General features: G+C 46.9%; 1 protein-coding gene across 1 annotated transcript; it reads right to left on the bottom strand.

Moving 5' to 3' along the window:
• Nucleotides 1-7,988: 7,988 nt before the first annotated feature.
• Nucleotides 7,989-10,924, bottom strand: IL1F10 (interleukin 1 family member 10). Its single transcript, XM_065891642.1, is given in 3 exon segments — nucleotides 7,989-8,528; nucleotides 8,776-8,863; nucleotides 10,893-10,924. Coding segments are annotated over 3 exon segments (660 nt in total).
• Between the last annotated feature and the right edge of the window lie 286 nt (nucleotides 10,925-11,210).

Raw genomic sequence — 11,210 nt, 5'->3', positions numbered from 1 at the left:
GAACAGGTCCTTTACCTACATTCTTTTAGGCAGTTAGGGGGAAGGTCAAAGTTTCTTCTAGAATCTTTTTGGCCTTGATTGTTTTCAGCTCAAAATAATCCACATGCCAAAAAGACATTTGGGAGTGGTAAATTTTGTTCTCCTACACTAGGAAGTCAAACCTTACATGTATCTCCTCACACACAGTGTAAAGTAGGATTCAGTAAATACACATGGAAGGAAGGGAAGGAGGGGAAAAAAAAGAAGGAAACATCAGAAGAATAGCATAAGTACCTTTATCATAATAAATATTGCTGGGGGCAACACACAGAATCATGAAAAATAATAAATTGTTGTTTTAAGTTGGTAAGTTTGGAATTGGTTGTTACACAGCAAGAGCTAACTGAGACACCATGCAAAGGGCTTCTGACATTGTCTGGGAGTCCTGAGGCCCCATCCACCCCCACCAGCTCTCCTTCTGGAAACTAGACCCTTCTCCACTACTCCCTCCCACTGCCACAGTCCTTCCTGACAAATCTTGTCAGGCTTCCTGACAAGCCTGACCTCCAAATCAGACCATTTGGGGACTATTATTGGAGTTTTCTGGGACTGCTCCCCATGGTGACGTGACTAAGCAATAGTTCCCCAACTTACTTGTGCATTTATTCCCATATCTGTTCAGCAAACGTTGGTGAGTGTCTTGACGCATGTCATAAAAACTTCTAAGTGCTCGTAAAATATAAATGAACAAAATGGGCAAAAACCTCCGTCCTGTGGAACTTGCATTCTAGTGGAAGGAGAAGGGAAGAAATACTGATGAAATAAAATTCATATTTTATGGCAAGACAAGAAAACTTTTAACATAACATTTTCCTCTGCCCATTTAGGCCTCCTCCCTCCCCTTCAGTGTGCATTGTGTATCTGCATTAACCAGACCTCCTTAGGAGATAACATTCCGTCTCAATCTCGTAAGGGGTCATGATGACCCACTAGTTGCTTTGTACGTGCAGATCTGGATTGTGTAAACTGTCAGTGACGTGTAACCCTTTATCTCAAAAATGTGTATCACTGTGCTGTGACCTCTGATGGTTGGAACAGTCCTCAGAGCTTTTCTGAAAGACTGTCTGTTGGGTTATAATCCTCAGGTTGGCTCAAGTAAAATTTTCCATTTCTTTTTTAGATTGACTACTGATTAATTTTTTGCCAACAGAATAATACATAAACAATAAATCATAGTTGTGTTCGAATGTGATAGTACAATAGGGGACTCAGGAGAGCTGAGATTCAGAGAGGGGTCCATGTTGCAGTTATAAATGAAGTGATCAGGAGAACCTTCATTGAGGAAGTGAGACTTCCAGACAGAAGGCCAGTGCAAAGGCCCTGGGGTGGTATCAGGCCTGGAGCATTTGTCTCTGGAAAACAGTGAGGAGTTTGATGTGGCTGAAGCAGAGTAAACAGGGAGAAGCATATAGGAGAATAGATCAGAGATAACTGTATTAGGGCTCTCCAGATATATATATATATATATATATATATATATATATATATATATATATATTTATATACACACACACATATATATATGTGTGTATATATATGTGTGTGTGTGTGTGTATATATATATATATATATATATATATATATCTCCTCACACAGTTATGGAAGCCAAGAAGCCCCAAAGTCAATCTGCTGGAGGACCAGGAAAGCTTGTGGTATAATTTAATTTGAGTCCAAAGGCCTGAGAACCAAGGGGGCTGTGGTGACAGGGGGCACTGCTGGTACAAATCATGGACTCCAAAGGCCCTAGAATCAGGAGTTCCAATGTTCAAGGGCAGGGAAAGATGACCATCCCAGCTCAAGAAAAGAGAGAGCAAATTCACCCTTCCTTGGCATTTTTGTTTGATCTTTAGCCTCAGTGGATTGGATGACGCCCACCCACATTGGTGAGAGCCATCTCCTTTACTCATTCTACTGATTCAAAAGTTAATCTCTTCTAGAAATGCTCTTACAGACACACCCAGAAATAATGTTTAGCCAACTCTCCAGGCATCCCTTAATTCAGCCAAGCTGACACATAAATTAACTGTCACAATAATCCATTTTCCCCGTAAACCCATGAACATTCATTGGAATAGAGTTCCCTGGAACCAGTCTGGAAAATACTTATCTTGGAGGTACCCAAGTCTGCAGTCTTCTGAGCAGACAGACTCATGTGACTGTGCTATTTTGCACGTCTCGGGTTCTATGAGTGATGGGCCCTCAGAAAACGTCTGCGGGCAACAGTCCAGTATAAAAGAGCCTGTGCTGAAACTCCAGACTGCCAGCCTCCTCTGTCACTCTAATTCTATGACCAGAGTCTGGGCAAGGGTGTGCCAAGGGAGTCAGAGGGGATGAGTGTAGGAGAGGATGATTCACTGCAGTGTCTCTGTCACAGGGAGAGGGACTGACACACAGTGGATACCAAATACCGGAGGGATTAATTTAATTGTTCACAGGGCACCAGACCCAAAAGGCAGTGCAGGGAAATTGATCTTTGTCGCCACCCGCAGCCCAGAGGCCCCACTGCAGGCTCCCAGCCTCAGAAATGGGCCCATGGGTTGTAGATCCTGCATTGCTCAGAGTCTGTGCCTATTGAGGGGGCCAAGACTGGAATTTACTTTGGGCATAGATAGACTTTTTGTTTGGGTTGAATCACTAGCAAACACTTTTAATTACACAAATGTAAAATCCAACCGGAAATGTAGTCAAATAACTCAAATGCTAGTGCTTCTAAGACATTAACTTTTCCGTCTATGCTCGCCATGTTCACTTCTGTCATGATCATTTATGAAATGGTTGCAAATTGTAGAATGGTGTAACTGAGCAGGACACTGTGGGGACTTTCCTGGACAGACCACCTCCCCCACCCCGGTGTCCTCTGCTTGCCTCTTGTTTGTTAGGAATACTTTAGCTTCCTAGGTCTTCCTCAAGTTCCAAAGAATAAATTTAATCAGAGAAGTGAGAAAATGCAGAAACAAAGGAAAACAGTCAAGCAAGACAAAATAATAATAGTTTAGCCATTAAATGAAGTTAAGGACATTTAGTTTCTCCTCAAGGGCTATAGATAATATTCTGAGTCATGTCCTTTGAGCCGTTTTGCAGATACTGAAACCCCCACCGGGTGGAAGAAGTTAACTGTCTGCTGTCCACAATCACATAGACCCCAGACTGGTTGGAACCAAAAGGTTGATGATGCTGACTCCCAATTACCTCACCGTCAGCCAGTCGGAAGAATGTCCAGGAGCTGATCACGTACCCTGCAACACTCTCCCTCACCCTGTCTTTAAAAACCTTTCCCTGAAAGCCATTGGGAGTTCAGGCCTTCTGAGCACAAGCCACCTGTACTCCTTGCTTGGCGCCCTGCAATAAACGCTGCACTTTCCTTGACCACAACCCAGTGTCAATAAATTGATTTTATTACGCACAGGTGAGTGGACCCAATGGTACCCAGGAAATTTTGGTTTCCATTAGAGTGTTCTTCTTTACTTTTACTATTTCCCTCCCTGAATCTGGGTTTAGACTTCCCTAGAACTTCCATGTGTTGTGTAGCCTGTGTAGTTCTGTGTGTGATGTTTGTTGTTGTGTTTTTTAAAATTTTTATTGGAGTATAGTTGATTTACAACGTTGTGTTAGTTTCAGGCGTACAGCAAAGTGAATCAGTTATACATATGCCTTTATCCACTCTTTTTTTTTTTTTTTTTTAGATTCTTTTCCCATATAGGCATTACAGAGTATTGAGTAGCATTCCCTGTGCTATACAGCAGGTTCTTGTTAGTTATCTATTTTATATATAGTAGTGTGTATGTCAGTCCCAATCTCCCAATTTATCCCTCCCTCCCCCTTATCCCCTGGTAACCATAAGTTTGTTTTCTACATCCTTGACTCTACTTCTGCTTTGTAAGTAAGTTCATTTGTACCCTTTATTTTTTAAGATTCCACACATAAGCGATATCATATAATATGTGACATGTGTCTGACTTACTTCACTCACTATGACAATCTCTAGGTCCATCCATGGTGCTGCAAATGGCATTATTTTTTCTTTTTTATGGCTGAGTAATATTCCACTGAATCTATGTACCACATCTTCTTTATCCATTCCTCTGTTGATGGACATTTAGGTTGCTTCCTGTGTGTGATGTTCTTAGCACTTGTTTGTGGAGACTATAGTAACATAGGGGCTATAGTGTGGGCTTGGGATCACAAGATGAAAATTTGGGTCACAAAGGAAGTGTGATAGATTTTCAATCCATGTGACTTAGGACACACAGGTTTCAGGAGACCCTGAACACATCACCCTTTTGTATAAAGTTGCTTCAGATCTTCTCAGAATAAAAACAAGTTCCTCTATGCATTAGTCACTAGCTATATCTGGAGCTTTTTGTCAACACACATACACACACATGCAGACACAGGTTCATGCATGCATACATGCACACCATACACACATGTGCACACACATATGTGGACATGCGTACACACACACACTAACACACACAGCTACACCCAGGACTTCCTTCAAGCCTGTATATGGTTGTCTCCTTTGCCTGCCCCACACCTCCCCCTGCCCCTCACCTGGCTGGCCACCATGCCTACACCACCTCCTCTAAATCCTTTCCTGACCCCCTGGGATGGGACCACTCAGTAGTCCAGCTGCCTGAAGGAGAGGTTACCACACTGTGTTCTACTCACTTGTTTACTGGTTTCTGGCTCAGGACCTGCCAGTTCAGTTCACTCTGAGATGTAAATAGTGGACATGACCTAAAGTGTGCCTCTCCCAGGAATTTACATAATAACAGCTCTGATGAGCTGGTTGTGGAAAGAAGCCTTTGGCATGGTCACAAGGAAGGAGGAAGAATTTCAGGGATAAGACTTGGGAGGGGTGTCTATCAGAAGCTGATATCATTATTATTATTAATGATAATTATAATAGCAGCCTCCCGTCATTATTTCTACCTGAGCCCTGCAGAATTTCAACCCAAGGCTCCCTGAGTAATGTTTGGAGTGTTTACTAGTCATTCCATAGGAAGCAGTCAATAGATGTTGGCTTTTGTTCATAATGTCTGGTGTCCCCACCCACACCATATGTCTTTAAAGGGTAGGGACCGTGTCTTCTAAATCTCTTGTATCCTCTTCCTCTCCGAAGCATTCATATAGAATTGACATATATTAAAGCTCCAAATGTGTTTCTACTTAAATAGAGAACATGTTCAACTCATCTTTGCTGGCTCTTCTCTTGTGAAATGTGCCTGCCACCCACCCAGGCATACCCAGGTCTCCTCCCACTCCTGGCCCTGCTCCAAGCGGGGTCAAGTTGAGTTACCACCGGTGAAGGAGGTAGATAAGCTGATGTGGAAAGATGAAGCAGGGGTCAGGCCAACCATGGAACCACAACATCAAAGCTGATCCCAGGGCAGAGACTAACAGAAGGCAGGTGGGGCAAGAGGTAGGGCAAAGAGAAAGCTGAGATGAGCAGAAGCCCTAGAAGCAGGTGGATTGGTCCAGTGTTGACCTCAGGGGCCCGGGCTTAAAATCTGGGTCCTCCTTGAAATACTTGGATGATTCCTCCAGGCTTCCTCCTTCACTCCTTCACCAGGCATCTACAGTCAGGCCCCACATATCTTCCCATCTTAATTTTTGGCAGCTCCTCAGCCACAAGCCTCAGGTCCCTGCACGTGGATGACTCATCACGCCCCAAGTGTGCTGGGAGCTCTCCTCCATCACACCTTCCTTAGTTGCTCCCTCTGCTTAGAAAGGCCCATTTTCTGCCCTGAAACTACTTTTTCTTTGAGGCCCAGATTAAATGCCCTTTCCTTTGTGAAGACCCGTCCAGCCCTCTCCACCAGCTGCACCTCCATGCTACAGTGGCGTCCGTTTGCCTTGCTGCCATAGATGTCCTCACACTGTATCCTGAATGTCTAACGAGAACCAAGTGATCATCCATTAATTTGTTCAAGAATTTGCACTTACTCATCACCTTCAATGTACCAGCAGCTGTCCTGGGCACTGGTGACCCAAAATTGAACTACACCCCCTCAAAAAGCACAGAGTAGTCCCGGCACATAAATACATAGTTAGGATGTCATCGCCAGGTGATAAAATAATGGGGCACATGAAGGTCATGGAGAGGCAGGGAAAGAATCTAAATTTAGCAGAACCATAAAGCTCAGTATGCCTCTCCTCTGCTTAAAATCTTCCCATTGCATCCATTTTCACTTAAAAATAAATAGAAACCTTTATTTGCCTTCAAGACGCCCCCGTGATCCAGCACCTGTTTCTCTTGCCCACCTCCTAACCCTCTCCAGGGTCCAGCCCCCCAGCCTTCCACTGTTATTCAGACACAATTAGCCCCTTCTGTCTCAGGGCTGTGCATTTGTCATTTCTCTCCTGCATCACTTTCGAGTCCCACTGCCTCCTGCCCTTCAGCCTCAGCTCAAATGTCACCTCCTCCAAAAAGTCAGGGTCACCTCCCCTGACCACCCTCTCTAACGTTACCATTGGATACCTACCGCCTTCACCCTCTCTCATGTAAATTGCCCTTGTTTGTTTTCTTGTTTGTGAATTTGCTTGTTTAGTGTTTCTTCCACTCAATTATCAGCTCCAAGGAAGCTAAGTTTTGTTGCTCCTAGAATAAGAGTGGAATAAAAAGTTGTGGAACGATGTTGGCGTCAAATGGACCAGATGTACATGTACAGCCTATGTGACCTTCAGTGAGTTAAGTATGTCACTTCTTTTAGTCTAGTCTCTTTACCTGTCAAATGCAGGTAAGAATACTTGCCTTGCAGGGTCGCTGTGAGGGTGAAGATACACTGTTCTTAAATGTCCTGGCCCACAGTACATGTTGGACAGATGCTGAGTGGTTGTACAAGAGGAAGAGAACCAGCAGTCCAGCCCTCTGAGCCCTGATACCACGGGCTCTCTGCTCTAGCTTGTTTGACTATGGATCCTCTACGAAATGGGGAGGGATTTGGGACTCTGAGGATGAGTGTCAGTTTTAACTACAAACTCTCAGTGGAGGTCCAGCCCTATATTCCCAGCTGTAAACAGTCAACTCAACTCATCAGTTCCACAGTGAACTTAAACAGTACGTCCAGTCCAAGCTCACTGCCTTTCCATCACTGCTCCTGCTTGGTCCTCACACATCAACACTAGCAGGCAACTAATGGTACTGGTCAGTGGGCTGGATGACTGATTCGTTGAGAAGTATCTGATAGAAAAAATCGTGACCTGAACTAAAACTGAAATTGTAAGCAGCCCAAGACATTGTCCATGGACAGAGGAGGAGAGCTGGGTTCTGCCTGGAGTTTCTCGGTTGTTTCTAGAAGCTCTAGAGCAGAGGGGCCAAAGGAGAAGCCATGGCCAGGCTTCCAAGAAGGACTCGCCAAGTTATCCAGTCCCTTTGCATTGAATAGTGCACACAGAGGCCCACTCACTCCCTGTGTCAGTTTCCTACAGCTGCTGTAACAAGTTACCACAAATGCAATGGCTTAGAACAACATAAATTTATTATTTTACAGTTCTGGAGGTCAGAAGTCTGAAATGGTTTTCACTGGGCTCAAGTCAAGTTGTTGGCATGGCTGTGCTCCTTCTGGAGGCTCTACGGGAGAACCCATTCCCTGCCCTTCTCCAGCTTCTAGGGACCACCTGCATTCCTTGGCTCACAGCCCCTTCCTCCATCTTCAAAGTAAGCGGTATAGCATCTTCCAGTCTCCCTCTGACTCTCAGCCTCCCGCCTCCCTCATAGGAGGACCCTGGTGTTTGATTACCTTGGGCCCACTGGGATACTACAGGATAGAGCAGCCTTAATCACATTTGTGAAGTCCCTTCTGCCGTGTAAGGTAACATATTCACAGGTTCTGCGACCAGGATGTGGACATCTTTGGGGGGCGCCATTATTCTGCCTCCCACAGACCCCGAGCAGAATGAGCTTGGTTTGGGGGCGCCAGGCCAGAACCCAGCTTCCTGCCTCTCTACCGACTCTGTTCAAAGTAGAGCTCAGTGCAGGCTGAGGGCTCACTCTCTTTGGTGAGTCGTACAGGATCTTGGGGCTCAGCCGAGCCACAGAGAAACCAGTCAGGTCAGGAAGCAGCCTCCAGCCTGAAGGCGGCGGTTGGATAAGATTGCTGATTGCGTGTCAGCCCTCGAGGCTTCTGGGGCTTGGCCAACAAGGGACCTGAGAGGGTGGCTCTTTCCCCAGGGAATTGCCCTCTGAAGGTTCTGGAGGCAAGGGTCTGGGTGCTGGGTGCAGGGAAAGATGGTGGAAACCTCAACAGGAGGGATGTGTGGACCTGGCCAGAGTCCACAGATGAGCGCAGAGATGCCAGAGCACCCTGGAGGCCAGCCCAGGTCTGCAGGGGCCCCCAGAACAGGGCGCGGTCTCTCACCTCCAGCTGCAGGGAAGGCCCCTCCCCTGTCTCCACACATGCCAGGCAACGACTGCCTCCCTGGATCCCCAGGAAGACGGGGAAACTGGTGTGGCCCAGGCCTCTGTTGGGGAGTATGCAGATCATCTCTGGGGTGGGGCGGGGGGAGGAGAAAAGAGAGCCAGGAGATGAGGGGACCCCAGATCACAAGCTCTTCAAGAAGCTAAGGCTCTAACAGGAAGGAGCTGGGCCGGGGCACAGCTGGCCGCACCCCTGCATGCACGCTGCAGGGTGAGCTGGGACTCCTGCAGGGGTCCTGACCCTTCAGTAGGAAAGGGAGAGCTTGGGGTAGACGGAGCTTGGGTGAGTCCCAGGGGGTCGAGGTCCCAGATGCTCCTGCACGGCAGTTGTCTGCGGCGGGATCCCCCACCAGGAGGTGGCGGTCTCTCGTGCACAGAGCCTTCTGATCTGCATCCTTAATTCTGAAACAGGAGGCAGTGCTGGTGGCCCGCCCCCTTCAGGCACCCCTGAGCCCCACGGCCCTCCCACCTCGCACTCTGAAGGACAGCATGGAGAACTAGGGCCTCTTCTCCTTCTTCAGGTGAGAAGTAGGGGTGCTACTCCACCCAAGAGCATGTCCAGACCAGGTCAGGGGCTTCCCTGGTGGCACAGTGGTTGAGAGTCCGCCTGCCGATGCAGGGGACACGGGTTCGTGCCCCAGTCCGGGAAGATCCCACATGCCGCGGAGCGGCTGGGCCCGTGAGCCATGGCCGCTGAGCCTGCGCGTCCGGAGCTGTGCTCTGCAACGGGAGAGGCCACAGCAGTGAGAGGCCCGCGTACCGCAAAAAAACAAAACAAAACAAAGACCAGGTCAGCCTTAGGCGAAGGGAGTCCTCCCAGGGCTCGTGACATTTTCAGAGACTGCACCTCTGTCCCTACCAAGCTTGGCCCCTGTCAGGTCCTCAGGGTGGTGACGGGAGCCTGCGTCTTCCCACTGAAGGGTAGAGAGTTTTCCTGACGCTCCAGACCTTTTCTGTGCCTCCCCTGAGAAATTTCCTAACGAGGTTCCAATGTCTCTGGGATATGGTGAGCCTTCTCCCAGATTTTCTGGGCCCACCCAATTTTTCATATGTTTATTCTCTTCAGTAAAGGGATTAATTGAGTATATAATAACGTGTGGTTTGTTTTTCAGATATTTTAAAGGCTCTTTATAGAAGAAAATCCACAAATGAGGGGGGAAAAAGTCCGATGTGATGGTAAGCATGCCAGTCTGGCCACCCTGCTCCGGTGACTGTGTAAGGGGTGGGCTGGGCGGGGCTGGGCTATGGATGCCAAATACAGGTGGTCAGCAGGGAGCTGGCACTGGGATTGCCTGTGGTTCTGACGATCAGCCTGGGAGGGTAAACGCATGCCAGGGAGGCTGAGAAGGAACGGTGGTGAGTCTGTGTAGCATCAAAGCCACGCCCATGCTACTAGCCCATGGCTGGTTGGTTTCAGACATGGTCATCAGCTGCTCTCAGGCCTGGGGAGCCCTCCTTATATTCAAGAGCAGAACCTCCTGGCCAACACCACACTTCCAGGAGATTCTTCTCTCTCAGTAACAGCTAATTATAATACCCTTAGTATGTGTTTAAAGCAGGTTCCCCTGTACAATAAAAACGAAGATCTGAAAAGAGCCTGGGTTTGCCAGCTGGCCTTCTCCCTCCAACCTGGACAACCAAGAACTGTGGATAACTTAGCTGCCAGCAATATTCTGTTCAGAGACCAGAACCCAGGCTAGATACCCCAGAGAGTTGACATCTGTTTTGTCATCTGCGTGGTCCATGCACTTGTGTCTTGTCTTCCCAGCTACGTTGTACCTTCCCAGAGGCCCTGACCGACCCCCCATGTCTAGGATAAGATGGGCCCACGGAGGAGCTGAGGAAATGCATCCCAGGTGTCAATCCCATTTTATTTTTATCATGCCTTAACTCATTCCTCGAAGAGCTTGAGATAATTTACAACAAAAATCACAGACAATAAAGCGGTAAACTAGAAGTAAAGACTCAAATGTCAAGTGAGATAAAATGCAGGTAAGAGTTGGAAGCCCAGACTGGGAATAGAGGCCACAGAGGCTAACATACAAAGATGCTGTCACTGAGATTCAAAATTATCTCTGAGCTTTTAGAGAATGGAGTCCGGAGCAGCACAGAGAACCTGGAGTCTGAGTCCTGGCGCTGTGTGACATTAGGTACTTTATAACCTCTTTGAGCCTCAGTTTCCAAATCTATAAAATGGGCTTAGTAATGCCCCCTTTGTAGGTTTCTCAGGATACAGGCAGGGCAGTAGAATGGCTGGCATCTTGCAGAAGTTCAGGAAAGAAAGCTTTTGTGACTATGATGATAATTAAGCTTAATTATGGGGCACTTGAGATTTCTGGGGTGAGAAGGAGACTGATTCAGCCCTCTTTCCTCTTCCTCTGTCATCTCCAGACCCCCTGATTAGGAAAAGGAAGACTCCAGGAAGACTTACATGTAGTATATTGCCATGGGGAGGGAGCACATTCCTGCAATCAGGGGTGACTGGTCCTTGCTGAGAGGGAAGGAAAAAAAGGGCTGTCAGAGGATGAATGGATAAAGAAGATGTGGCATATATACACGATGGAATATTACTCAGCCATAAAAAAGAATGAAATAATGCCATTTGCAGCAACATGGATGGACCCAGAGATTATACTAAGTGAAATAAGCCAGACGGAGAAAGACAAATATCATATAATATCGCTTATATGTGGAATATTAAAAAATGTTAAAAATGAACTTATTTACAAAACAGAAGTAGACTCACAAA

This window comes from Phocoena phocoena, chromosome 14 (genome assembly GCF_963924675.1).
Source record: "Phocoena phocoena chromosome 14, mPhoPho1.1, whole genome shotgun sequence".
In the NCBI taxonomy this organism is placed as follows: Eukaryota; Metazoa; Chordata; class Mammalia; order Artiodactyla; family Phocoenidae; genus Phocoena; species Phocoena phocoena.
The sequence above is the reverse complement of the archived record's forward strand: the minus strand, read 5'-3'. Positions and strand labels throughout refer to the sequence as shown.